Here is a 26233-nt window from a genome sequence, read left to right as displayed (position 1 = left end):
CCAGTCGACTACCAAGTCTGGTATATTTAGTCGTACAGTTCAGATCAGTAATGGGTAACACAGAACAGGGGTGGGGGGTCTTCCTCTTTTTTTAAGTTTCTTTCTTTTTTTTGTTTTTGCACAATCCACAAAGCTGTACATAAGTTTCCAAATCCAGGAAAAGGAGGGAATAGAGAGGGCAGGACAAAGGTGGAAAAAGAAGTCACTCGCTCACACGCACACACACATACACCCTGAGCTCAGCACTGGCGCAACGGGGCACACATGGAAGAAATACGGTTTACAAGTGGCCAATGAGAACTCAGAAAATGCCGTTGCTCCCCTCCCTCTCCCTAAAAAAAGAGGGTGCATTTGCTTGTCTTTAATCTCCCCCCCCCCTTTTCTTTTTAAAATACAAATTTGGATCTTTGGGTGCGTACTGCCAAAAAACAAAACAAAACAAAACAAAACAAAAAAAATCCCGCCCCCCTCAACAAACAATAAAAAAGCAACTTAAAACCTCAAGGAAACCCATGCTGAAATTTGCACATCACAAAACCACAGCAGATGTACAGATGCAATATACAATACACGATTTATAATAAAACATTATATACAATAAATAGCTTCTTGTTACTTTTTGTCAATCAATCTGCAAATAGATTTCTCAGTGCATATCTGACACAATTAGCTTCTCTCCTGCTTTGACTCTCTCTGGACTCCTTTTTTTCTTCTTCTTCTCCTCTCAATATATATTTCTGATTTTGAAAACGCACTCTGTGTTTGTGTGTGTGTGTGTTCGTGTGTTTTCATTGTGTTTGCTCTTTTGTATTTTTTTTTTCATTTTTTTATATATTTTTGAAAAGTATTTACAATTGCTGGTTTTGTGCAGAAAGAAAAGCCCCATTTTCCCACCCTCCACCCCACCTTGCTTCTCAACAAAGGAGACACAAGCATCTCAGTGACAGACCTGGGGTTGGGGAGAGGCAGGAGAGGCAGTAACATAGAGGGCCACAGTAATACAGGTGTGTATTGGGGTTGGGCAGGGGGGCAGGGAGGGAAAGGCAACACGAGGCTTCTGTCTTCTTGCTGGGACTTCTCAGTGGATGAGGATTCTTCAAGGGGGAAGTCCTCCTTCTCTCTACCCAGCCTCCTGAAGGAGCAATGTCAAGAGGAACCAAGAAGGGTGCATTTCCGTTTGTCACAAGAGCATAGCCAGTGTGGTCGGGGGAGGATCTTCCTGTTGGTTGTGGGAACTGGGAACAGAAACAAAGGGAAAGAATTAACAGCAATGACACGGAAGCTAGGCTTGAGGAACCTGGTGCCCTCCAAATCATGCTGGATGTTAACTCTGATCAGTCCCAGCCAGCATCGGTTGGTTGTTAGGGAAGATGGGAGTTGTAATATATGAAGGGCCACAGGTTCCCCACCTTCGGGTAAATAGCACCAGCATAACAACAGCAGGTCAGTGCAGCCAAGTGGCTCCCAAGTATGTGGTTTTTCAAAAGCAACCTCAGATTCAGAATGTGAATCTGAATTTTAGAGGGTCTCTGAACGGTTTTAGAGGGCCTCTGAACATACGCAGTGTTTGCCTTGAACGCATGAAGCTGCCTTGTACGAGTCAAACCCCTGCTTCATCTCACTCACTGTTGTCTCCTCTGATTAGCACCAACTCTCCCAATTTCCGCACAAAGGCCTCTGCTAGTTTGGTGGCCTGAATTTCTTTTACTTAGGGATTCCAGGGACTGAACTCAGGATCTTCTGCAGGCAGTGCATGTACTCTACCACTGAGCTACCATATCATCCCACAGTGTGTGGCTTGTCTTTCTTACTAGAGGTATCAGGGCATTGTTCAGCCACAGATCTGCTGTCTACTCATGGCACGTTGCAATCTATGCCCATCTATGGGAGGCGTATTATTAGCGATGTCTCTTGATGCCATTCAACAAATCTTTCAGTATAAGGACCAAGCTATTTGTGACTGTAACAGTGTAGCCCTGCTCCTGGGTCCAGGGTATTTTGTCCAGCCCTGAAGTGAACAATTGTGAATTGTGTATAGCTCTTGTTATTATTTATTGATAGGGGATTTAAACCCTTGCATGTTGTTTTTAACACTTTGCCCCCGTTTGTTCTCATACCGCATCACTGGAACATAGAGCTCATAGACTTATAGAATTGTAGAGACCCAAGGGGTCATCTGGTCCAACCACCCACAATGCAGGAATCCTGCCTATCAGACCACTGGTCCATCTAGCTCAGCACTGTTTACAATGACTAACAGCGGCTCTTCATGGTTTCAGATAAGGTTCTCTCCTAGCCTGACCTGGAGGTGCCACAGATTGAACTTTGGGCTTTCTGCATGCAAGGCAGATGCTCTACCACTGAGCTATGGGCCTTGCAGAAAAAAGTGCCCCTATTTGTTAATGGGATGTCTATTCTGCCTACCCACCCCCTCACTTTTTTGCAAATTATATCGCTAGTTTAGGGGCCCCGATTTGGATGAAGACTGCAATGGGATGGCAAAGGGTTAAAGGCCCCCTACCCCTCACAGAAGAGTTCCAATCTGGAATGGGGCCTCTACACAGGCAATTTGTAAGGGGGAAATGCTGCATTCGAGGTCAGAACTACCTAGTTAAGAGCACTTGTAGTTTAAACGCATGCAGTCGGCCCCTGAAAACAAAAGGGAGAAACAGACTGGCCCTTGGGTGGCTTGGTAGAGTGCAATACTGACTGAATGAGAGATTGTGGCCACCGTCCTTTGGACAGAAAAGGGAGCTTAGGAATACCTGAATGTTTGAGTGTATGGAGACTGAAGGGCTGATATGCACAAGAGCTGGCCTGGCAGCTTTGCACCTTAAAAATCTCAAGATGTATGCAGGCAGACTGTCGTTACTCAGTCCTGAACTGGGCTGCCACAGAGACTGTCTTGCCCAAGGATCCTCCAAAACATGGAGCCACCAATGGTACCGCAGTCACGTCATGTGTGGTTAGAGGTACCAACTGTGTGGTTCCAAGGTGTTCACATACATGTTCTGGGACTGAATCCAAGCTCAGTATTTAGCCCTGGTCACACCATGGAGATCTTTCCAGCCATGCCTAAACAAAAACAGCAGGCACTGCTTCCGAGTCCAAGGGACCTAGCTTTGTAGTTCCAGAGGCAGAGCCACCTGGGGATCAAGAGGCATAAAAATGCAGAGGAATGGCGCGTTCAACCCTCCCGTGACAGATGCTGGAGGCCCTCAGGCAGAAGAAACAGAGTGACAGGCATCCTAGCGAGGCAAAGGATGAGGAGAGCTAAGGGATCAGTTGTCATAGAGACTGTTACTGCTAAGACTTGTTCAGCTTAGTTAGCATGGGAGAGCAGGAGAAGATGCCCATTGGACAGCTACCGCTGAGAGGCTCTCAGAAGTGGCATCAAAATGGATGCTAGTAGGAAGGGACTGAGGAGCAGCCACAGGAGGAGAAGGGGGGACGGTGCTGGCCACAGCAGCCCTAGAAACACATGTTTAAAGGGTGGGTGGAAGTGGATGCCCTAGCTAAGGCCTGCCCCTGAAACCTTTCTCCCAGCTCTGCCCTATTCATTTTAAAAACCATGGATTCTGGGCAGGGATGCAGCCTAGTGGGTTCTGACAGAAACTGGGCTTTTTGCACTTCAAACCTGACCATGGAGACCCTGGACACCAGCCCTGTTCAGTAGTGAGTAATGATAGCCAGTCTGCACACAGCTTGAGATTTTAAGGTGTAGAGCTGCTAAGTCAGCTTCTGTATATATCAACCTTTCCATCCTAGTATGCTCAATCAGGTATTCCTCCGAGCCCTCCTTTCTATCAAAAAGTGGGTGCTCAGCATGTCCCACCCTGCAGTGAAAAAAGAAGCAAGTAAGCAAACAAACAAACAACCAACAACCCAAAGCTTTTTGGCAACTTTTTTTAGTGTGGGGTGAAGAAGCTACATAGAGAGGTGCATGCAGGAGCAAGTCCACAGTGGCCACTCACAAGTCACCATTTTGCTCTGCTGTCACCACCTCTGTCTCAGAACAATGGAAGATGGGTGTGCAGAGGAAAAAACCACTCTTCTACTCCATTGTTAAGTCTCTCATTCAGCAGCAGGAGACATGATGAGCTGAGACTGCGCTCACAACTTGGTTCCTGGAGCAGGTGTCAGGGATCGGCACTGTGGGGACCCCAAAAGAGGCCCCACTGTGGACTTCTGGCTCCCCTGGGACCTGCTCCTCTTCTTCCTCTTTGCTGCCACTGTCTGTTCAGTGGCCTCTTGGAGCAGCTGTGCAGATAGCATGCAAACAGGCATCAGTGAACAGCAAGGAGGAAGTGAGCCCACTCATAGAGGAGAGGCTTCATGAGGGCATCTTGCCCCAAAGCCCCCTCAAAAACTCTGCAGCCTACACTGCATAGCAAACCGTGCGGGTGCGATTCTGCCTGCAACATAGATATTATCGCCTGCTAGTTGTTTTCAGGCCACTACTGAAACCTGATTCAGAAAGGGGACAAGCTGTCATGAGCTGCAGCCCCCCACCATCCTGTTCTTCAGCAGTCACACTGGTTGAGGACTGCTTGCCTACTTGCCAACCAGACGTATGAAAAGATAGGACAGAGGAGCAGGAAAATGATAAAAGGAATGAGACCCCACAGCCAATACAAAGATTGTTGTAAAAGTACCAGAATTTTCTATATTAAGAGCGGCATGTAAATGAACCTAATAAATAAATAATAATAGATAAATGAATCATCCTAGAATGTGCCTTTCAAGAGTTATGGAGGCCCCTTTGTATGTTCATTCAAGTCAAAAAACACTTTCATATGTAAAGCTACAATGTCGGAGAGATAGGCCATAATCCTTCTCTGAGTCCTGCCACGATTTCTAGGCATTTCCTTACTCTCCATCATTTGTCCTGCTTCAAGATTTGCAGCACAGAGCTATGCGGGATATAGCAGCCAGGCTCCCTGACCACTGCAGATCTGATTCAGCAGGCTCCCCTCTGGCTTTTGAGCCTTGCTCAGCCCACACACTTTCCAGTCTACATAGCCTTGAGTGGTGTATAAACATGCTCTTAAAAAGAGAGTGAAGATTATCTATGTGCTGAATTCTATATCCGGTGCCAATTTCTGCATTTGTGCAGAGGGGGCTGTGGAATGCACTCCTTTCCCCAGTCCGTTTCTTGATTATTTCATGTATCAACTGGAAAATGTACTTGGGCAGGGCCTGCTTACACGTTTTGTACACTGCCTTGATCTTTGAAGAGGGGCTGTAGCTCAGTGGGGGAGCCCCTGCTTTGCATGCCAAAGGTCCTGCGTTCAATCCTCCACATCTTCAGGTAGAGCTGAGGAGGACTCTAGAGATTGCTGGTCAGTGTAGACAATACTAAGCTAGATGGACCAATGGGGTCTGACTCAGTATAAGGCAGCTTCCAGGCTTTATGATGGTGGTGATTATGATTATTATTATTCCCCATATTTTTTCCTGACAGGACTTAAGGCAGCTTGCATATAAAAATAAGAACTGCTAAAAGCAAAGAAAAAAAATCATCATTAAAAAGCAATTAAACATGGATAGAAATAAAACCATATACATATATAACATCTTTTAAAATCATACAAATAATTACAATAAAAGCAGCACGGCACCAGCCGTTTCATTAAAAGCAGCCAGTCCCCAAAAGCCTGTTAGAACAAATAAGTAAGCAACAACCTACTTCCCTGATTATTATTTTTTTTAAAGTCAGGCTTTCAATGCATAGTGTTCTGTGGATTCCTGAGAGCTCAGTGGCAGAGATAAAAGGATAAACATCAAAGAAAGGGTTAAGGAAATAAACAGACCCATCTCTCCCCCACACAACACACTTTCCATTGAATGGGCTTAAATGAGCACTTAATGTGACTTTAATATGGCTGTTTCAGTATGCTAATCCAATATCGATTGATTGTAAAAAGGGACGCCCTCTCTGAAATTGAACAAGCCAGTGAGAAACAGACCTGGCATGCAATTAGTGCCAAATTACCCAGGCCCTGATGGCTTTGAGTGCATCCTGATTAGAGCTGGAAACTCACGTGGAAAGGGGCAAATTCCAGACAGACACCTGCACTCCAGGAAAATGCTTTCTGATGGTGGCAAACTCTAGGCAGGGAGGAGGTGTGCAAAAGGTGCAGCAGCACAATCAAGAGGATTAAAGGAACAGGTGTGCGTCTAGACATGGTTTAGCCAGAGAAAAACTGAACAAGGGTTGGGCCGAACGAGAGTTCAGGATGACCCGAGCCTGGAAACGGGCAATTGTTTTAAGAGGTGAAGTTGATGACAAAACAGTAGCAGCGTCACTTGGGGGGCATACACCCATAAATTATGTTCCACTTGGACCCAATGCAAGGCCAATCCTGCCTTTAGGTAGAGTGAAGCAGATGCTCAGGCAGTGAATGCTGGGGAGGGCATTGGCTGATCCTCCTGATCCCGATTCCCAGGATATGTCTGCACATGCCACACCACTTGACAGCTGGCCCTCTTGGTTGGGTGACCCTTCAGACATTTATGGGATGGGGACATGCGGTAGGAGAAGAGGAAACGGCAGTCCTGCTGTGCCATTGGAACTCCACCAGCGTTGCTCTCATGCATCTCACAGTGAGACATTTTATTTTCCCACAAGGCCCTGAAAGGACATTAGACTGCTAGCATTGTAGGAGACTGAGATTGTTACTTACTGGCAGATGATGGTGTCCCCAAGGCCCGTTCACAGACTTGTAAAATCTTCTGGGCTCTCCAAAGAAATTAAGCAACGGCAACAAAAATGTTCTTTTTTAATAAAAAAAATGCAAACAAACAACCTGGGAGAAAAATAATAATAATAATATAATAATAATAAAAACCGCACAAAAGAAAGATGAGAAGAAAAAAGAAAAAGAACTACGAGGAGGAGGAGGAAAATGCTGAGTCTCCAATCTTCATTACTGAGTTTTCATTTGAGTTCACAGATTAGACGGTTCTCTTTTCCCTCTCCCAAAAAGAAACAAAAATAAATTTCCCCTTCCCATGGCTATCCATGTAGGTTGTCCATTGCCTTCCGGTGTGTTTCTCGTATGCATGCTGTGGGTGGGTGGTGCTGGGCATCACGGGTGCTCCCCTGGCTCTCGCACTCCACGTGGGCAGTGGCTGTGATCGTTCGATTGTCTTTTTGCTGGACTGCAGGGTGGGAGGAGAGGAGGGCTGACAACATGGTCTGGTTCAAAAATCGTCTCCATGCCGTTCTCAAAGAAAGCGAGTTTTTTATTCTTATTTTTTTAATATATTTTCTTTTTTCTTTCTTTCTTTTTTTTTAAAAAGGGGGTGTTTATCTCTCTCCTTTTCCCCTCTTTTCCTTTCTCTCTCTCTTATTTTTTTCTTAGAAAACCCCCCCAAAAGAACCAACAAACAAACGAACAAAAAGATCAGTTTTTGATTTCCATTAAATACAGAACTTGAAAAGTGTTCCAGAAAAAGTGCTGGCTAAAGTAGCTCTGAAAAAGAGAGGGGGAAGGGAGGAGAAAAAAAGAAAAAAGAGAAACATGTATCAAAACGTGGCCCATTCCATCAGAGCATGCACATTCATTCTGGAGCATGGAGCCCGAGGGGCCAAAACCCTTTTGTCCGACAAATCCCCTTATTTGAATCTTCAGTTTAGTAGGCCTTTAAAAGAACCTACTAAACCTCTCCTTGTACATATGCTTGTTGCTTTTATTTAGAGTAGAGATTGATAGATAACTTATGGTCTATACATATTATGGCCATGTATCCTGCTAACTGACCTATCCACATGGTCAGTTTTATCTGACCCTTACTGGGCCTACTTAAATTTAAATAACCCGTCACTTTAAAAAAAGTCTACCGTTTTTTTTCTATAGAGGAAAAATTACCTATTCAATTTATGTCCCCAACCCTTCCACCAAGGTGTTCTGTGTAACATTACACACACCATTTGTGTCAGGCTGAATTGCAGATCATTGTGCCTGTCAGAGGAGCCTGCATAAGCCCACCCCGCCCCCATTCCAACCCCTTCTGGGTCTGAAAATGGCCCACACATGCATGGCTGCATGTTCTTTGAATGCATGTACAGGAGTTGCCTGTATATAGGTTTGTGTTTTTAGAAATCTGCTTTAAAAAGCTATGTTCAAATATTTGTGAAAGAGATATTCCATAGCTTAGTACTGCACCCTTGGTAGAAACTGGACATTATGGTGTGTGTGTGTGTGTGTGTGTGTGTGTGTGTGTGTGTGTGTGTGATATATATATATAGAGAGAGAGAGAGAGAGAGAGATGGAAAGCCACAGATTGGTTTTCCATCCTTTCTGTTCCACGAAGTCCTATAAGACAAAACACATGACAAAACGTCATTGCATGGTAAGATTCACTATCCCTGTAAACAGCAAATGACATGGAGCGTGGGTGGGGAAACTCACATGGCAATGATATAACAGCACAGATTTTTCTAAATTACACTGGACCAGGAATGGGGAAACCTGTGGCTCTCTGGATGTGTTATTGGACTCCAACTCCCATGAGCCACAGCCAGCATGGCCCGTGTGAGGCAGCAGCAAAAAAGCTAATGCTATTCTAGGCTGCATCAACAAAAATATAGTGTCCAAATCATGGGAAATAACAGAGTAGTGCTCTATTCTGCCTTGGTCAGAACACACCTGGAATTCTGTAGCCATTTCTGGGCATCACTGTTTAAGAAAGATATTGACAAGCCAGAATGTGTGCAGAGGAGGGTGACCAAGATGATCAAGGGTCTGGAAATGAAGCCTTATGAGGAACGGTTGAGGGAGTTGGGTATGTTTAGCTTGCATTAGAGGAAAATGAGAGGAGATATGATCATAGAATCATAGAGTTGGAATCGTAGAGTTGGAAGGGACCCTGAGGATCATCTAGTCCTCCCTGCAGCAGTGTAGGAATATGCAGCTATCCCATATGTGCACAACCTTGGCGTTATCAGCACCACACTCTAGCCAACTGAGCTATCCATGATTGCTTCAAGTTACTGGAAAGGAGATTCTGACGGAACATCAGGAAGAACTTTATGATAGCAGAGGCAGACTTACGGGAGCATGGCAGGTTGGCCCAAACTGGGTGTCAAGCTGAGAGGGTGCTGCAACAATGTCTGTGGTGGTGGTGGTGTCGAATTTGGTGTTGCACAGGGTGCCACTGAAATTTGAAATATCGAAGTCCGCCCCTGTATTGCAGGGGCTTGGACTCAATGACCCATGGGGTCACTTCCAACTCTATAATTCTATGATTCAAAATGTGGAACAGCATCTAGCTGTATTTGCATGTGTTAGTTCCTTGCTTGTACAAGGGTCTATACACTCACAATCATCATAATACCCAGTGAGATTTGCAAATGAAAACCTTTTGCCTCCAATTGAACAATGTTCAGAGCACAACAGAATAATACTAAACTTGTGCTTGAGAGGCCTGCACTTGCTTCTGTTAGCTTTTGGTGACCACCTAACCAGCACTTTGGGCAGCATTCAACTAATGAGCCCTGACAATGGAAGGCTGTACAAGAACTTCTGCTGGCACAATGGGGTCCCCACCCCCCCATGCACATACCCAGAATTGGTTCAGGAGAATCCTTGGAACAGCACATAAGAGGAAAAGGTAGAACATTCCACCAGGCAAGCGGAGATACTAGTGTTGGCAGAGGCGTTCAGCTTAGCATTATGCTGAATTCCTCCCTTAATATCATTTATTTATCTATTATTTCTTGCCTTTCTGCATATAGTCCCCAAGGTGGCTAACACAGCAATAACAGAAATATAATAAACCAAATAGCTTGGATCCATCTTGCTTTATAGCTACTTTCCCTCTCTAAAATCACCCCCAAATCTCCTGTTAACAGTTTTCACCTCTAGAGCTTGTAGAAAGGCATTCTCAATACCTGCCCCTCATTCATGGAGCTTCTTTCACCTAGAGGTTCTTTAGAGCTCAGGCTGAAGTGCATTTCGGAAATAGTGAAAGGCCCTTCAAGTTCAGGCATGCATCTGGAAGCTGAGGCTATGTACACATAGTTCCTATATTTACAGCATTTTGGTTTTTGCTAACTTGAGGGACGATTCACAGGTCCCTGTGTTTCTACCCCAGTGTGACAGCATCCTTTCTATAATATCTGAAGGGCGTTTGCGTGTCCAGGAACTTCTGCTGACCATGACTTCTTGGAGACAGCCATAACACCCTACAGAAGTTACAGAAAGGGACAACGCCAACCTAGGACAAAGACACAGGGAACTGCATTTTGCTGTTACATGTGAAGTCATCATTAGCACAGAGCTATCTCGCCTACGTTTTGCCATAAGATGCAGAATACGTATCTGCTTATTTACACCTCTGCCTGCATCTGTATAACATGCACACCCGTGTCATACAAAGGTCTCATTCCTATGTATGGGGCAGTAACTGCTGGCACACAGACATCTGCTTTGAGGCAAGGGGCTTCAAGGATCTCAAAGCCACCACCTTTCTCCCCTCCCTTTCCCACAGTGCATCCCAGGTTTGATTCCCCCCCATCCCACCTTTCATGTGCCAGGAAGCCCTTTCCTGGCACAGCTGTGATGAAGCTGAGTTACACAACAAGCCCAAGACTCCCTCCCACTAAAGCATGTCCCCTCCCCCTCCCCCCTTTTCCTCCAGCACCTACCCTGAAACAAAACCTCGTTGTCTGGTTGGCACTTCAGATGACACTACAATGAGGTGACTGTGAATGTGTCCTCAGGATGTTGCTCTAGCATTGGACCCAAAAACGCGCTCTTCTGGGCTGCAGTCATGATGGGGTGCCCTTGGGGTGCAAAAGTGGGGTACCTATAGTTGTCCTGCAGCGGCAGCATAGAGTCTCTTGGGACTGGGGAGATATTCAAGTCGTTCATCAAGGGGCAAATGTAGGCCCCTCGGTGGTGGGCCCTTGCCATGTCCATAGGCTCCTTCTCGCTCTTGGAAGGGTTGGTGTTGGGGGGGCTGGTCAGGTGGGGGTTGAGGCAGGAGACATCTGGGCTTCTCCCCATGAAGTCCACTAGCATCCCAACCCCGGCTTTGTTGTCGTAGGGAGGGCTGCGGGTGCTGGAGGTGGGGGAGTACCAATAGTTGGGGTTTTTGCAGCTGGGCGAGTCGTAGTGTGGCTGGGACATGGGCAGGTCCCGGCAAGACATGTGCGCGGCTGGGTGGGGCATGCCACCAGCCCCTTGCATGCTGTGTTTGAGCGAGTCGCAGGCCGGGAGCTTGCGGATATCGCTGGGCCTCAAGTCCTCTTTGAAGGCCAGGGTTGGGGAGCAGTTGGGCGAGAAGGCTTTCTGTAAGCTTGCTTCAAACACAGTCTGCTGAGGGGGCGGGGCAGCAAGCTGGTGGGGCAGGGCGGGGAAATGCTTGCTGTCCAGGTCTGCCTGCCCTAGGCCAGGGGAGTCACTCTGGAAGCCTTGCCCAAAGGTGCCGTCCGAAGGGGTGGAGGGGTTCATGGAATAGGGCCCAGCAAAGTCGCAGGGGTCCCTTTCGCTGAGCCCAAAGCCCCGCGACTGGGAGGGCAGTGGGGACATGCTGCTGTCTCCACTGTAGTAGTCCAGGCCCAAATCTGTACTGTCTTGAAACATGGGGTTCACTTGCTGGGATTTGGTAGGGAACTTGGTCTTGCCAGTGCCTCTCTCCTTCTTGGAGGCACAGGCACCTCGGGAGCCTCGTGGCTGCCTGGCCCCCGTGCCCCTCTTGGAGGGGTATGCACCTGTCGAGAAGTTCAGGTGAGCAGCATCAAATATATCCACTTTCTTCCGCCTACCACGTCCCGGCTTGGAGCTGCTCTGAAATAAGACACTCTGGTTCCAGTTGTAACCTGGGGCCGAAGATGACTCATTCCAGTCCATCATCAGCTTCTCCAGGCTAGAGAGGCTGGACTGGCCCTCACTAGACGAAGCCTCGCTGTTGGCCCTTCTGTAGCCAGCTGGCTGGTTGAACTGGGTACTGTCCGATGAGGACTCGGAGAAGGTCTCAGAGACGGTCTGCTGCTTGGCCTTCTGGGGTGTGTAGTTGGAGATATCCAGGATAACATTGGGTTCGTTGATATGGCAGTCAAAGCCTGGGTTGTAAAGCTGGCTGAAGGTTTCAGAGTTCCAGTCCAGGTTGCTGTAGCCTTGCCGGAAAGCCCACTGGGAGGCACTGGGAAACTGCCGGCAGTTCTCCGGGGAGGGCTGAAAGGAGACTGAGCCCTTAGGGACCATGTAGCCACCTGGGGACACAGTGCTTGCCCGGCTGTCGCACCTCATGGGCGTGTGGGAGGAGCTGGAGAACTGGCTGGGATCTGAGCTGTTGAAGAAGGAGGCCTTATTCAATGGCAAGCTGGGCCCCGAAGTCTGCTGGGCATAGCTGGCACTATGGGCACTGCTCGGTGATGAGGGCAAGCTGTTGCCACTGCCATACGTGAAGCTGCAGTCTTTGTTGTTGGGGCAGTCCTGTGTGGCATGGTATGGCTTCCCTTGCTGGAACAAGCTAGAAGGTGTCACGCTCTGCCCACCACTGTTGCTGAAGCTGCCGTACTGTGCATAGCTGGAGGCTGCTGTGGAGTGGGCGGTGGGTGACCTGGAGACAGCTGAGAGAGGCGCCAGCTTCTGAAAGGCATCTGTGCTGCGGCATTCCGAAGCAGCCTGAGAAAGGCTGTATCCCGCTGATCGGCTGGGAGGGAACGACTGCCGGCTTGTCATGGCTGTGTGAAAGGGTGCCTCAGTAGTAGCAGTAGTGGTGGTGGAGGAGGGCGTGACTTTACCCCCTCTGCTTGGGTAAGATGCCATGCCCCTCTGTGTAGCGATGGCATTAGGAGGAGCCGTGTACGAAGGAGCAGATTTCCGTGACTCAGAGCGTGTATTTGAGAGGGCAAAGTCTAGCAAGTCAGAGGAATCATCTGAATCCAGCAGGGAGCGGAAATAGCCTGTGAAGAGGCTCTGTCTCTCCTGGCTTAGCTCGGACTGTGATGATGGGTTGCTCCCACCATAAAAACCAGTCCTACTGGATGAACTCGTCTCCAGCGTCGAAGAGTGGAAGGTCCGAGAGTCTTGGTAGCTGCAGTTCCTGTTGGCTTGGCTGGAGAGGTGTCCATGATGGGACATCCAAAGACTTTCTTTGTCTCCGCCCCACTCGGAGGTCCCATCACTGAAGTTCTGGCCAAGGTTTTGCTCAGGAAACAGTGCCCCATTCTTGCGAGACCGCCTCTTCCTCTTCGGCTTCTCCATGGAGTCGGGCTCTGGCCGGCCCCTTTTTCGTGGGTGAACAGGGTCAGCATGCATGGCTGCTCCTGGGGCTGCCTTCTTCTTCTTGCCGATGCCTTCAAAAAAATCACTAAAGGAGCAGCGAGGTGACCGGGCAGAGTGGCCCCCTCCACGTCCAAACCCGCCTCCTTTACCACCACGTCTGCGGAAACCTTGGACCCGGTGCAAAAAGTGGGAGATGCTTTGAGTGTCTGGGGCTTGGTGGATGGAGTCTGGCTCACTTGGGGTCCAGCAGCGAGGCGGGGAGCAACGAGCCGAGCACTGGCTCTGGCGGTTTAGGAAGGCAAGCTTTGCCAGGACATCAGAGTAGTCAGCTTTACTATCATTGGTGTCGGCGACATACGAGGGCTGTGGTGATGCCAGTTTCTGTTTTCTCCTCCTCCGCTTTTTCACTTCTGGGGTGGGTTCCTTGGGTTTGCAGGGACCCAGCATCAGGTTTTTTGGGGGTCTCCCCCGCTTGCGCTTCAGGATAATAGGCATTTCACCTGGAGGAAAGACCACCACCACATTACGACCATTGTTCTTCATCTTCAGCAGTGGAGTTGGCTCCAACGAGCTGCAGGTTGTAAGCTCTTTGCCTTCCAGGTTCAAGTTGCTGTTGAGGGAGGACACTTTGTATGTCGTCTTGTTCCTCCTCCCAAGGGAGACAGGGATCTTGGCCATCTTCACCACCATCCTTCGCACTCCACGGCACTTGGGTTTTTGGACCTGCAGGTTGGCGGCTGGTTTCTGGCCATCTTCAGGTTCCAGTGGGGAAACAATGGGCTCCATCACTTCTGCTGTCACCGGCATCCTGACTTCATCTGGTTGTGCCATCACCACCTCCACCGGTACAGCCATGGGGAGGACTCTGTTCTCAGCTACAATCTCTGCCCGCCGGCCCCGGCCACCTCTCCGCCGGCGGCAGAGCATCTTTGGTTTATCTGTTCTACGTAGAGCATATTTCCTGTGATCATCCCTTCCCCGCCCTCCTCCTCGCCTTACTACTCCTCTCAGGGAGCAGCCTCCAAGGTGGGAGCTGGGCGGCAGCGAATGTGCTCCTAGGGACTCGTCTGTCCCTAGTTGGGGCTGGGAGTCTAACAACTTGGGCAGGGGGCCTAGCAGCTGGGCTTCCGGATCCAGAAGCTGGGCTTGAGAGTCGAGCAATTGGTGGTCCAGAGTCCCTAAAGACTGGAGCCCTAGTGGCTCAGAAAGGGGCTCCAGGGACTGAAGTGATAGTGATTCAGACAAGGGCTCCAGATTCTGCAGCTCCAAATGCTCCAGAGTCTGCAGCCCCAGTGGCGCAGGCAGTGGCTCCACCGTCTGCAGTGCCAGCGGTTCTGGAGGAGGCTCTAAAGACTTAGAGTCCACTAGCTGAGGCTGGTGTTCCAGAGAGTGTGAACCAATTAACTGGGATCTTGAATCTAGCTCCTGGCTTTGCAGCAACTGGGAGTGGGGCTCCAGATGTTGATGATCTATTAACTGGGGGCCTGGGCATGCCAAAGAGGCCAGTTCGCTCAGGATATCTGTTTCAGCCAGTTCGGGATAATCAGTGGTATCAGATTCCGAGCTGCTAGCTTCATCTATGCTGCTTGATGATGCCTTCAAAGCAGGGCTACTCTGGGTGGCGGGGTACTGGGCACTCTGAGTGTCCCCCTCTGACTCTCCTTCACAGATGCCAGTGGGTCGGGTCTGCTTGGGCAGCTCAGCTTTGGTGCTGCCCTGCACTGCTACCTCCTCGGGGCTACGGATGCTGCTGGCAAGCATGGGTGAGGAGTAGAAGCTGTACTGCAGGCCCTGATCCTGGCCTTCCTCGTTGAGTGGTGGGTGGCTGTTAAGCTCTAGGCCACTGCAGTCCAGGTGAACGCCACAGCTCTTCAGGTCCTGGGAGAGGCGGTTGATGTCCTTCATGATGTCTATGAGCTGCACCACAGGGTAGAGGTTGATACGGCCATTTCCACACTTGCTCTTTAGCAGCGAGATGATGTTGTCAATGTTGCACCTTCCTGAGGCCAGAGTGGCATTGGAGAAGGTCTTGGCAGCTCTGTCGTGCGTGGCTGTCTCATCTAGGCCCCGGGTGTCAACAGGGCAGCCCAGAACATTGGCCGACGGCAAATCCTCTGCCTTGGTGCTGCCATGGGCATGAAAGCTCTTGTACCGGTCAGCAGTCTCAGCATGACGCAGTGAGCTAGACTTGTGCTCACGGCCTAATGCTGAACAGGAACCTTCAGGAAAGCTGAGCATGCTGAATGACAAGGCTTTTTCAGCCAGACACGCTGAAACCTTTTGACCAGGGTGCCCTGCCTGGTATAACTTTGGCTCTTGGGAGTAATCAGAAGAACTGCGGATGGCGCCTCCTGCTGGTGGGACTGACGGGCCCTGTGATTTCAGGCGCTTCCTAAATTCTTCTTCACCGGCATGCCTCTTGGCAGAACAGTTGCTGGGATGTACATCTGCAAATGTGGAACCTGGAACAGGCAAAGAGGAGACATTAAGTTTGTCCTGTTAATTGGTTCATGTAGAAGTGTGTGATACACTTCAATATAAGACAGCATTCACTTCTGGGGCTTCATGGAGGATGCTATTATTGTTATTATTTAAATTTGTTAGTCATTTTATCTTGCCCAGGGCAACCCAAAGCAACTTACGGCCAAACAAACAAACAGACAATAAACCCAACATGAAACCCAACATAGATACATTAAAACCAAGAGGAAAGAGAAAGACATTAAAAATATCCCACCCACTTCTAAAAGGCCACAAATAAAGTCCTGATTAATATAGAGGAAAGTTTTTGCCCGGTGCCTAAAAATATGTAGTGAAGGCACTAGGGGAGAGCATTCCACAAATGGGAAGCCACTGCAGAAAAGGCTCATTCTCATATTGTCACCCTCCAGATGGTCCTCAGAGCACAGTGTCTGAGTGTAGGCTCACATAGGGAGAGCTGGTCCTTGGGGTATTGTGGCCCTAAGCAGTTTAAGGCATTATAGGTCAAAGCCAGCAGCCTGAATTGGCCCAGAAACTGATTGACAGCCAGTAAAATTGGGTCAGGATTAGTGCTATATGCTCAAACCATCTTGCCTTGGTGATCAACCTAGATGCCAAAATCTGCACCTGTTTCTGGGTTGTCTTTGGAAGCAGCCCCATTTACCACACATTGCAGCAATCTAACCTAGGGGTTACCAGAGCATAGATGGCAGAAGTTAGGCTATTCCTCTCCAGATGAAAGCCATGCAGACAGAGCCCAATGCAGGAGAACAAATGTGCATGTGTTACACAACAAATGAACTGTACAGAAGGGTCCTCAGCACCATTTGTTTCACTGCTGCTTTGCAAGAGAAGAGTGGGGTAAAAGTCCACAGCATAGAACTCACCTTCTGTTTTGCTGTTCCTGCTGTTACACTTGAATTCTCTGTGGAGAAGGAAGACAAAAAAAGAAGAAGTTTAGCCTGGAGAACAATCAGAGCCACCCTTTGCAGTCCTTCCTGTCGGTGGCTCACTCATGTCAATCTCGTTCTGCAATAAGGGACCCAAATCTACAGCTGGGCATTTAGTTGTACAAATATCCTCTTAGTGTTCTGGTACCCCAGTTCTGCACAGACAAGCAGTGTGGGGGTGGAAAGGTGACTTAATGAAAGAAGGCATGGCTGGCTAACACCTTGAACAGGAGCACTCCACCATATTATTTTGCTGGTCCCACCTGTGGTTCTGATTATTATCCCACCTCAGAAGGGTTCTCTCCCATTAGCACTGTGCCTTTTCACCTCAAACCAATACCTTCTTTTGAGAGAATTGCTCTTAACAGTGTTTCTGGGCTATGACTGATAATGAATTGCTGGAACACCTTTATACTTCACCAGTCGCCCTTGCGGGCCCCAAAATAGGTATGATGGGGGGATTTCTTTTTTGGAGGGGGAACCCCCAAGCACTTTAAAGCAGGTACAATGCCCTTTTTTGACTGGAGCAGATGGGCTCAGAGAGCAAGTGTTGCTTTTGCTGTCTAATATCCCTCAAATGCTGCTATTACCCCTAAAGTAACAAACAAACAAACAAACAAACAAAAACACTAGCACAGCACAGATACCTGCATTTCGTTCTAATGCAGAGCTAATAGAAGCTATTTCTGTAGCTAATTAAGTGGGAGGAGGAGCTATTTAGATTGAGAATATGGCACCAAGGAAAGGGTTAAGCATTCAATTCACCCCTGGCTGCTTTATAGGCAAATATAACAATTCTTCCACATCATGCCTGTTTTGGCCCTGATTCTCAAAGGGAATAAAACAAGTCATTGTGAGGTTCCACTACAGTGGAGATTCTGAGGAAAATCCACCTCTTCCATCTTATGAAGATTTTAACTATGACGGCTTACTCAGAAGCGCCATTGCACTCAGTGCTGGTTACTGCCTGGTAGGTGTGTTTAGGGCCGTACTCTTTAATGTGGGTCAGGTAGCTCTTACTACCCAGCTTTCACTCACATTCAGACAAACAGACATTCAACAGGTACAGTCATGAGGGAATTGAATTGTTTTTATTTCTGTCTGTCATTTAAAAGCTCAGAGCCTCTGTTCAGAGTGGAGGTGGGTAACTCTGACAGAAATAAAAAAATAAAAAGTGGATATTTCAGATGCATGCCAGTGGGAGAAATGGAAACTATAAGCATGGATTGTATGATGGTGGAGGAAGGCAGATATTCTGGATGTATTAACAGGAAGTCAAGTATCTGGTATATGTAGCACAAGTCATTTTTGGCTACAGGCTCTTGCAGCCACGTCTCCACTAGGTGTCCCTGATGAGCTACAGATCCCCTTCCAAGCCGCCATGTCTGTCAAATGGTTAAAACCCCCTCCCAAAGTTATTCCCACTTTCCGTTTAAACTTTCTGACCTGGCTGTGCTACTTCTCTGGCCTGACAGAAAGCCCTCTTTGTGCAGTTCCCCTTTTTGTGCGACAGCAGCAGAGCACTTTCCTTGCCCAGAGCCGGCTGAGGGAACGCACACCTGGCACCAGAAGGGTCCCCCCCCCCTTTTTATATATAGTATCAGTTACACGGTCTGTGCCTCCCCACACTGTGGAAGGAAGGGCGACAGAAGGAAGGAAAGACACAGAGAAAGAGAGTGACGCTGAGGAAAAGAATGGAAGTTCTTTGTGTGCAACTTTCTCCTTGGCGGGGAAAAGGGAGGCCCAAACTGAACATTCACCATTCCAGCCTAGCCCCAAAGCGCCGGCCTCCACTTCAGACGAGTCTCCTCCCTCAGACTGTGGCAACCCTAGTCTGTCTGGGGAAGCCTTGCTTCAGACTGGCCGCACGGACGACAACCGGCCTACGCTGAGGCCAAGGGAGCTATGACTACACATGAAGCAGAACATGTGTATCGCCTCTGTCTTTGCAGGCTTTGCTGTCGGAGGCGAGCAGCAAATGGCGTCTTCGTCCTCTGCTCCAACCCCACCAGCCCAAAAACACAGCACCCAAAGAGCGTCATGCTTTTGTGGCCCCTGAGATAGAAAACTCCACAAGTGCCCCACCCGGCAATAAAAAAACAAAACAAACAAAACACCCCAGTAATAATTTGCCGTCCTGTCATGACACCACAAAGCCAGCTGCCTGGGTGGACTGTTTCGCTCTCCCCAGTAGAGGCAAGTTCAGCCTCTACTGGGGCAACTTCAGCCTGCCTTCAGCCAGCGCCCAGCTTACACATAGCCATTCTGGGAGTGGTACCGACTGCCCGCATCCTCCTCCTGAGTCTCAGTGTTGCCTTTGCAGAGGATGGTGGCAACAGCAGGATTAGTTGGTTTCACCTACTATTGTTGCAGTTATTTGTTATATTTATCAGTAGTTTTTTTTTTTAAAAACAACCACCCCAAAAACCAAGCCCTGAGAACAAATAGAAAATGTAGAGTAAGAAGAACCCCAAATGGTCACTGTAATACAAATAAAGGAGCAGGTCCAACTCAACCTCCCCTCTTAGAATATATGCAAGGCCTAGCTGAATAAACATGTTTTTGCCTGGCACCTTAACACAGGCAGTGATGGAAGCCATGGCTTCCCAGGGAGAGCATTCATCAAAGAAAGAGCCACCATGGAGAAGCCCTGCTTTGTGCCACTAGAAGAAGAAGAGTTTGGATTTGATATCCCGCTTTATCACTACCTGAAGGAGTCTCAAAGCGGCTAACATTCTCCTTTCCCTTCCTCCCCCACAACAAACACTCTGTGAGGTGAGTGGGGCTGAGAGACTTCAGAGAAGTGTGACTAGCCCAAGGTCACTCAGCAGCTGCATGCGGAGGAGCAGGGACACAAACCCGGTTCACCAGATTACAAGTCCACCGCTCTTAACCACTACACCACACTAACCACTACACCACACCACACTGGCTCTCACTATCCTCTGCACCTCCCTTGGGAGGAGGCAGACAGAGAAGGATCTCAGATGAAGAATGAAAGGTCTAGGTTGCTTCATCGGGGAGAGGTGGTCCTAGAGATGATCCAACTACTGGCCGCCTGAGCACGAGCTTCCAGGGGGATTTTTACATTTTAAAGGAAATGTCTGGTTTTTGGGGGGAATTTTTCGGCTCAGGTGTGGCAGCTCAGGCTTGGGCTGCTCTGCACACCGTGGCCACTGTCAACCCGAGCCGGGGAATGAGGGGTGCAGGCATGGCGGCAGTCCACATGCCCACGCACCTCTTTCCCCAGCTTGGGCTGGCAGTGGCTCGGGCTGTCCTCTTCTTTGCTCTTCAGTATATGACAACCCTGTCTCTGCCTAATGGTAGGGACAGGTCCTGGTTCTCTTGAAGGCCTAGTCCTCACAGGGTTGAGCAACCATATTGTCTTCCCATGGGCATCTGGTTGGCAACTGTGAGAAAAGAAGGCAGGACTAGATTGGTGTTCGGTCTGATACAGCAAGGCTCTTCTTATGCCTGAATTGCATCACTTTAGACTGTGGGTAGAGGTTCATATGAAGGAATGTTCCTTCATTCAAAAGCATTGCCTGCTGGCAGAAGCCTTGCATGTTAGTGGGAAGAGATTCTCCCCTAGCCTTCAGCTTAAGAGCTACTTTTCTGTGTACAGAGGGTTGTTCTGGAGGAGCATTTGGTCATTATAGTCTCAGGGATTGCTTCTCTCCATATGAGCCTACCTGGACCCTGAGATCATCTTCTGAGGCCCTTCTTCATGTGCTTCCTCCATGAGAGGTCCAGAGGGTGGCAACATGAGAATGGGCCTTTTCTGCAGTGGCTCCCCGTTTGTGGAATGCTCTCCCCAGGGAAGTTCATCTGGCACCTTCATTATACACATTTAGGCACAAGGCAAAAGTCCTTTGGTTGAGTGACATCTGATATCTGATACCGTTTCAAATGTGGGAGGGGGGGATTTGTTTGGTTTTCTTCTTAATATTATATATTGTGTTTTTTATATTGTAATTTTATGTTGTGAACTGCCCTGAGTTCTATGCATTAAGGGTAGTATGAAAATCTAATAAATAAATAATTGGAGTTTAAAATTGTACAGCCCAAACTCCTTAAGGAAATTTGAGCTGGCTCTAACCAAGCTGTGTGGTGTGTGTTTCAGACCCTATACACTGAGACTGGCTCCCTAAATACTGCCAGGCAAATAGAGTTTTTTGTGTTGCTTGGCAGGTAAACTGTTTTAATGGGATGAACTCAGTTTTTATCTGCTGAGCCTGTCTCCATTTTATATTGTTTTTATTGTTTTATTATGATATTGTGATTTTTAATTGTTGTAAGTCACTCTGACTCATGCATATGCATTAGAAGGGTGGAATATAATTTTCAAATAAGTAGATGGATAGATATAAAAGAAAGAATATCATATGATAATCAGAGATCAGCCAAGCTGCTTGGTTCAACACATTGTATACCCCCATGCAATTATGCGTGGGAATATGAGTCAGGGGCTGTAGATCAGTGCTGAAGATCTGCCTTGCATGCAAAATGTTCCAGATTCAATCCACAATGGTCTGGTAAGTATAGGAACGTAGGAATCTGCCTTACACTAGGTCAGTTTATGTGTCCATCTAGCCAAGTATTGTCTGCTTTGACTGGCAGCAGCTCTCCAGGGTCTCATATCACCTGTGCCTGAGCCTTTCAAGTGGGGATGCCAGAGGTGGAATCAGGGATCTTCTGCATGCAAAGCAGTGCTTTACTACTAAGCTAGATAGAGTCCTTGATTACTAAGATGTCTGAGTGCCCTGGGGTGGGGAATAACAGCACAATTAAGTTCAACAAAACAGTAAACTTTAAAATAATAAAAACACATATTAAAAGTTTACTGTTGTGTAAGTGATGTGTTTATGCAGCAATATTCTTTTTTTTAAAAAAAACAACACAATAGCATCTTGAGCTCTTATTGGTAGGACCGGCTATGAATAAAAAGTAGAGGACATAAAATATAAAAGTAAGTTTTGCTCAAGGTAAGAAATACATTCCCAAAATGGCAGAAAGAGCCATTGGGACTTTCCTTTCTCACCAGCCTCTTTAACTGAGGGTCCAGGAGAGCTGGGGCTGATGGGAGTTGTAGTCCAAAACATCCAGAGAGCATCAGGTTGGCAAAGGCTGCTGCAAATCTTTCACCTCACTCAGCCATTAGTGGATACAAACACACATAACAAAGGAAGAACTGGATACCTTGCCAGGGGGCCTTAATTTCTGTTTCCAGGGCCATAAACCTACTTTGCTTTCCCATTTATAGGAAGGTAAAAGCAACTTTGAAGGTAACTTTGTTGTTGTTGCTAGATATATATTAGTTGCAATGGGCGTAAATCAGAATCCCGAGCTTCTGATGGCGCTCAGAGGTTAACAATGGAAGTGGTGGGATTACTTCCAGTGATAATCAAAGTCGGGCTCTGTTTTTACACACTGCCACAAACCACTCTACACATGTGGTGCTGGCAGGATGCCAATGGCAGGATGCAGACTGAGTCCCACATGTGCCAACAGGATCTTTTCACAGCATTGCCACAGAAGTGGCTGGAAGTCAGCAGAGGTCAGCTCTTTCCTGTGGCCGCTATGGGCTGAGATGGTTGAGACTTCTCCTCTCTTAAGTCATACAGTCAAAACGTACAAAGGAAGCACGCCCCCCCCCCGCCCTTCCCATTGTTATGTTTGCATTTTTAAAAAAACCTGGTTCATGAATGTTTGTTTTTGCATCCATTCTCCATACTTCATGAAACATCATTAAAGTTTGCAATACTGATGGAGGAACTGGAGTGAGAGAGATATGCTGGCCATGTTATGGGTGCTAGACAATTGGTACTTTCTTCCGCTGCCTTCTCCCCAGTCTATATTCACCATGCTGGAAATTTGCAGAGCTAGTTTAGCAGAGGTCATTCCCCAAAGGGGAAGACGAGTCTTTGTAATGAGCCTGTAGGGAGGGACTTTGTTAAACTATCTGTGGTGTTAGACCTGCCTTCATCCTGAAATAAACTACTTATGAGATGTTCCACAAGATGTGCTGAAAAAGCTCCTGGTGCACTGTGCTCTCTTTGAACAACAGGGTGCTTGAATCTGTGACTGTGCACAAATACATACCTCCTCTGACCTTTACAGTTTCATCTGCAGGGATACATGCCACCAGTTCAAACACTGATTAGTCATTTGCTTTGCCTCTTTCCCCATGTTTCAGACAGGCTATCTGCCTTCTTATGGCAAGTGTCATTTGTAAGTTCACGTCAATGAAACTCCATTCAAGGCTTTTAAAATATTGTTGTTGTTTTTAAGTGACAGAATTGGGGGTGGGGGTGGGAAGGAAGATTCATATTGCCACAAACACTGGACCGTCAGCGCTGTGCACAACCCACTTCTGTTGCAAAGCAGAAGAACCAATTTCGCCTAAGTTTGACCTGGGAGAAAATCTGTTTTGTTTAAAACAGACTGCATTGAATGAGCTTCCAGAGCGTCCTACTGCTCAAGCAATGTTTCGTCATTATGCACCCTGTGTTTTAAAGCCAACTATCCTGGTGTGTGCCCTTGTATGATGATTTAACCTTGTTTCCCAAAACCTTGGCAGTTTCCTTTAAAACCTCAATGAGTGATATGAGAAACATTTTGGCTTTCAGTTTTTAACAAGGTATGTTTCCAGTCCAGAGACTCCCAACTGGTGGGTCAAGATTCCACCAGATTGGAAGTTGTGCATGGTTCCCCAGGAAGCACATTTAATGAGTTCAGGTATTTATACTTTACTCTGTATATCTCACAGCTAACAGAATATATTCTAACTCCTTTTGTGTGGTTCTGTCAGTTCTATTATTTGTTAAATACGGAATAGAACAAAGAATCCACCAGTCCAGCGTGTTGCAAGGACTTTCTGTAAAAGCGCTGACAGTGGTAGGCATTGGGACATTTGCCCCATAAGTGTTGCAGGAACAACTTGTGATTCACCACATGGAGCAAATGCACACAGATAGAGCTGTTTCTGACAGCTATGACCTAGCAAGGTCTTTGCACTGGTTAAACTATGGAATTAGCTCCCTCAAGAAGTAGTGATGGCCACCAACCTGCATGGCCTTAAAAGAGTAGACATAAATTCATGGAGGATAAGACTGTCAGTGGCTACTAGCCAAAGTGGCTACTTTCTGCCTCAGCTGTTGGGAGGCAATATATCTCTGAATACCATTTGCTGGGGCTCACAAGTGGGGCAGTGCTATTGAACTCTGGTCCTGCTCGTAGGCTTCCCACAGACACCTAGTTGGCCCTGTGAGAAGAAGATACTGAGCTAGATGGGCCATATGCATGTTCTTCAGGACTCAAGAAATAGAGAGTGTGAAATATCAACCCTTGTCATTAGTAGGTAGCACAAAGCCTCTGGCCTGGCCTGGCCTGGCCTACTATAAATAATGGCCGCGTGCCTCTCCTGGTAAATTCTCTTACCCAGCTCCTGACCGTAGGGGTCCTGGACTGGAAATGTTATTCTCCAGATCTAGATTCAGATAAATTCACTAATGCAGTCTAGTCTTGACACTTCCACTGATTCTGTGGCTGAATATTGCAATGCACAACTGGGAAACACAGGAACGCGTTGAAGGAATTTCTTGTTAAAGAGCTAAGCTGGAAGTGGGAAGCAGCCCCCACCAAGGTTACATGCAATTTCTCTGGGTGGACTGCGCCACCTCCACTGACCCAATGATCCCCATCTCCACTCTGTAAAGTCTGCCATGTGGACCAATGGGGGATTGGCACAGTTGCCATTCTGAATGAGTGCATCCAAGCCCTGATGGGAAAATGCCATGTGGTGATGCCCTCAGGCTCCAGTCTGGTGGGTAGCAGCTCCAGGCTTGCGGGCTGCACTAAAAGGAGGCTGAGGTGGTTCCAGGCCTGGTGCTGGAGAAAGAGGCTGAGCCACAGCAAGCACAAAAGGGAAGAACATTTCCCCTGAGAACAAGCCAGCCCAGCTCAACAGAATGCCTCCTCTCCCCCTGTCCCACTCTGTGCTGCAAAAATGCAATTGCATACTGTTTAATGCTTTTAATTTGCAGCTACCTTCTGCATTACAAAGTGTTGGTTTTTCATGCCGTTCTGAGAGCGGGAGATGCAGCATGCAACTATCTTAAAGAAATAAAGCAATCAGATACATCCTATATACCAGGAGTAGGGAGCCTATGGATCTGTAGATATTGTTGGACATCTCTCATCAGCCCAGCCAGCTTGGTCAATGGTCAGAGATGTTTGAAGCTGCAGCTCAACAACATCTGGAGGGCAGCAAGTTCCACACCCCTGTTATATACTAATAGCAAATGCATTATCCAAGTGCTTATCCTTTTGTAGCCAAAACAGCACCACCCATGCACAAGAGAGAAGTGACAACAACAAAGAATACAGAAAAAACACAAATTTAGAAGAAGAAAAATTCTGCTTGATGTTGTGGGGAAGCACTCCCAACAAAAGTTCGATGAGGATGGAGTGTGCTCTATGGGCATGGAATGCTGATGGGCTGTGGGGCAGGGTAGAGAAAACTAGTAGGAAGGGAGAACAGAGTATCCTGGGAAAGGACATGGCTGGCAGGCTTTTTGAACAGGAACATTCCACACTGCAAAATTTTGCTGCAGTTTCCACTTGAAATAAATACTGCAATAAATAGAATGGAAGGGAGGTATAGCTCTACTCAACCATAATACGTTGATGTAGCAAGTGGTACAATTCTTTTAGCCAAAACATAAGGGTGCATGGGTAAATGATAAGTGGCATGCTATCCTGACTTTTCCCCCTAAAAGAAAAAGCTTAATCCACACAATGGGGCTCAACCAAGGCACAGCTAAACATATTTTCAAATCCTACAGATTTCAATTTGGGAATTAAAGTCTGTGCTGCTGAAATCCCAGGAATTGTTTTAAAATAATGCTTAACTTTGGCTGGGTTATTTATTATCATTAATTACACTTCTACACTGCCCTTCATCTGAGGATCACAGGGTGATTTACCACCTCAAGCAAGGTGATGGGTACTCTGAGCTACTTATTTATATTTGGAAAGATGCTACTATGGGAAAGGGTTAACACATCCAGGGCACCTGCATGCGGGAGGCGGGAGGCATTAATGGCTTTGACTCCTAACTCACACCATTCGTTATGAAACAAGTAGGGCAGAGAATGGAATGGTGGATCCACAGGCATGAGCTATGCTGCATTATCACTCAGAGAGGCTCACATTGTATTTTTGGAGATGGAGAAGTATGGGTCAAGATGTGCCTCTTCAACTGGGCAGCTGGGAGGGAGGCAGTCCAACCTCCTTCCATTCTCTCCTCCCGTGCCTCTGCACTCTCAACCCCCCACCCATAAACATCTTTCCCATGTTGTTTCACATACTGTATTGTCCAGCCTCTTCTTGTTCCTCTTCCCTTCAGTCTTGGCACTGAAACCTTTTCCACTGCAGGCCCCAGCCAGCCAGCTAGCGAGGCACAGCCTTCCCTCCTTCCCTCTCGCTCAGCTCCAGGAGGGCTCCACAGCTCAGAGCGCCTCTACAGGAAGTGACCTCAGTTCTTTGGCAGGCTTTCCC

The 26233-nt window shown here is 47.6% G+C and overlaps 1 protein-coding gene across 1 annotated transcript in view; it reads right to left on the bottom strand.

Moving 5' to 3' along the window:
* Window positions 1-555: 555 nt before the first annotated feature.
* AHDC1 (AT-hook DNA binding motif containing 1) overlaps window positions 556-26233 on the bottom strand; it is a 196481-nt gene continuing 170803 nt past the window's right edge. Inside the window, 4 exon segments of the mRNA XM_083454694.1 lie at window positions 556-1235; window positions 6687-7478; window positions 10655-15703; window positions 16610-16647. Coding sequence (XP_083310820.1) covers window positions 10698-15703; window positions 16610-16647 — 5044 coding nt within the window. The 3' untranslated portion in view covers window positions 556-1235; window positions 6687-7478; window positions 10655-10697.

The sequence above is a fragment of the Podarcis tiliguerta genome (genome assembly GCF_965153285.1).
Source record: "Podarcis tiliguerta genome assembly, chromosome: 8".
Classification (NCBI taxonomy): Eukaryota; Metazoa; Chordata; class Lepidosauria; order Squamata; family Lacertidae; genus Podarcis; species Podarcis tiliguerta.
This window is presented reverse-complemented; position numbering and strand designations above follow the sequence as displayed.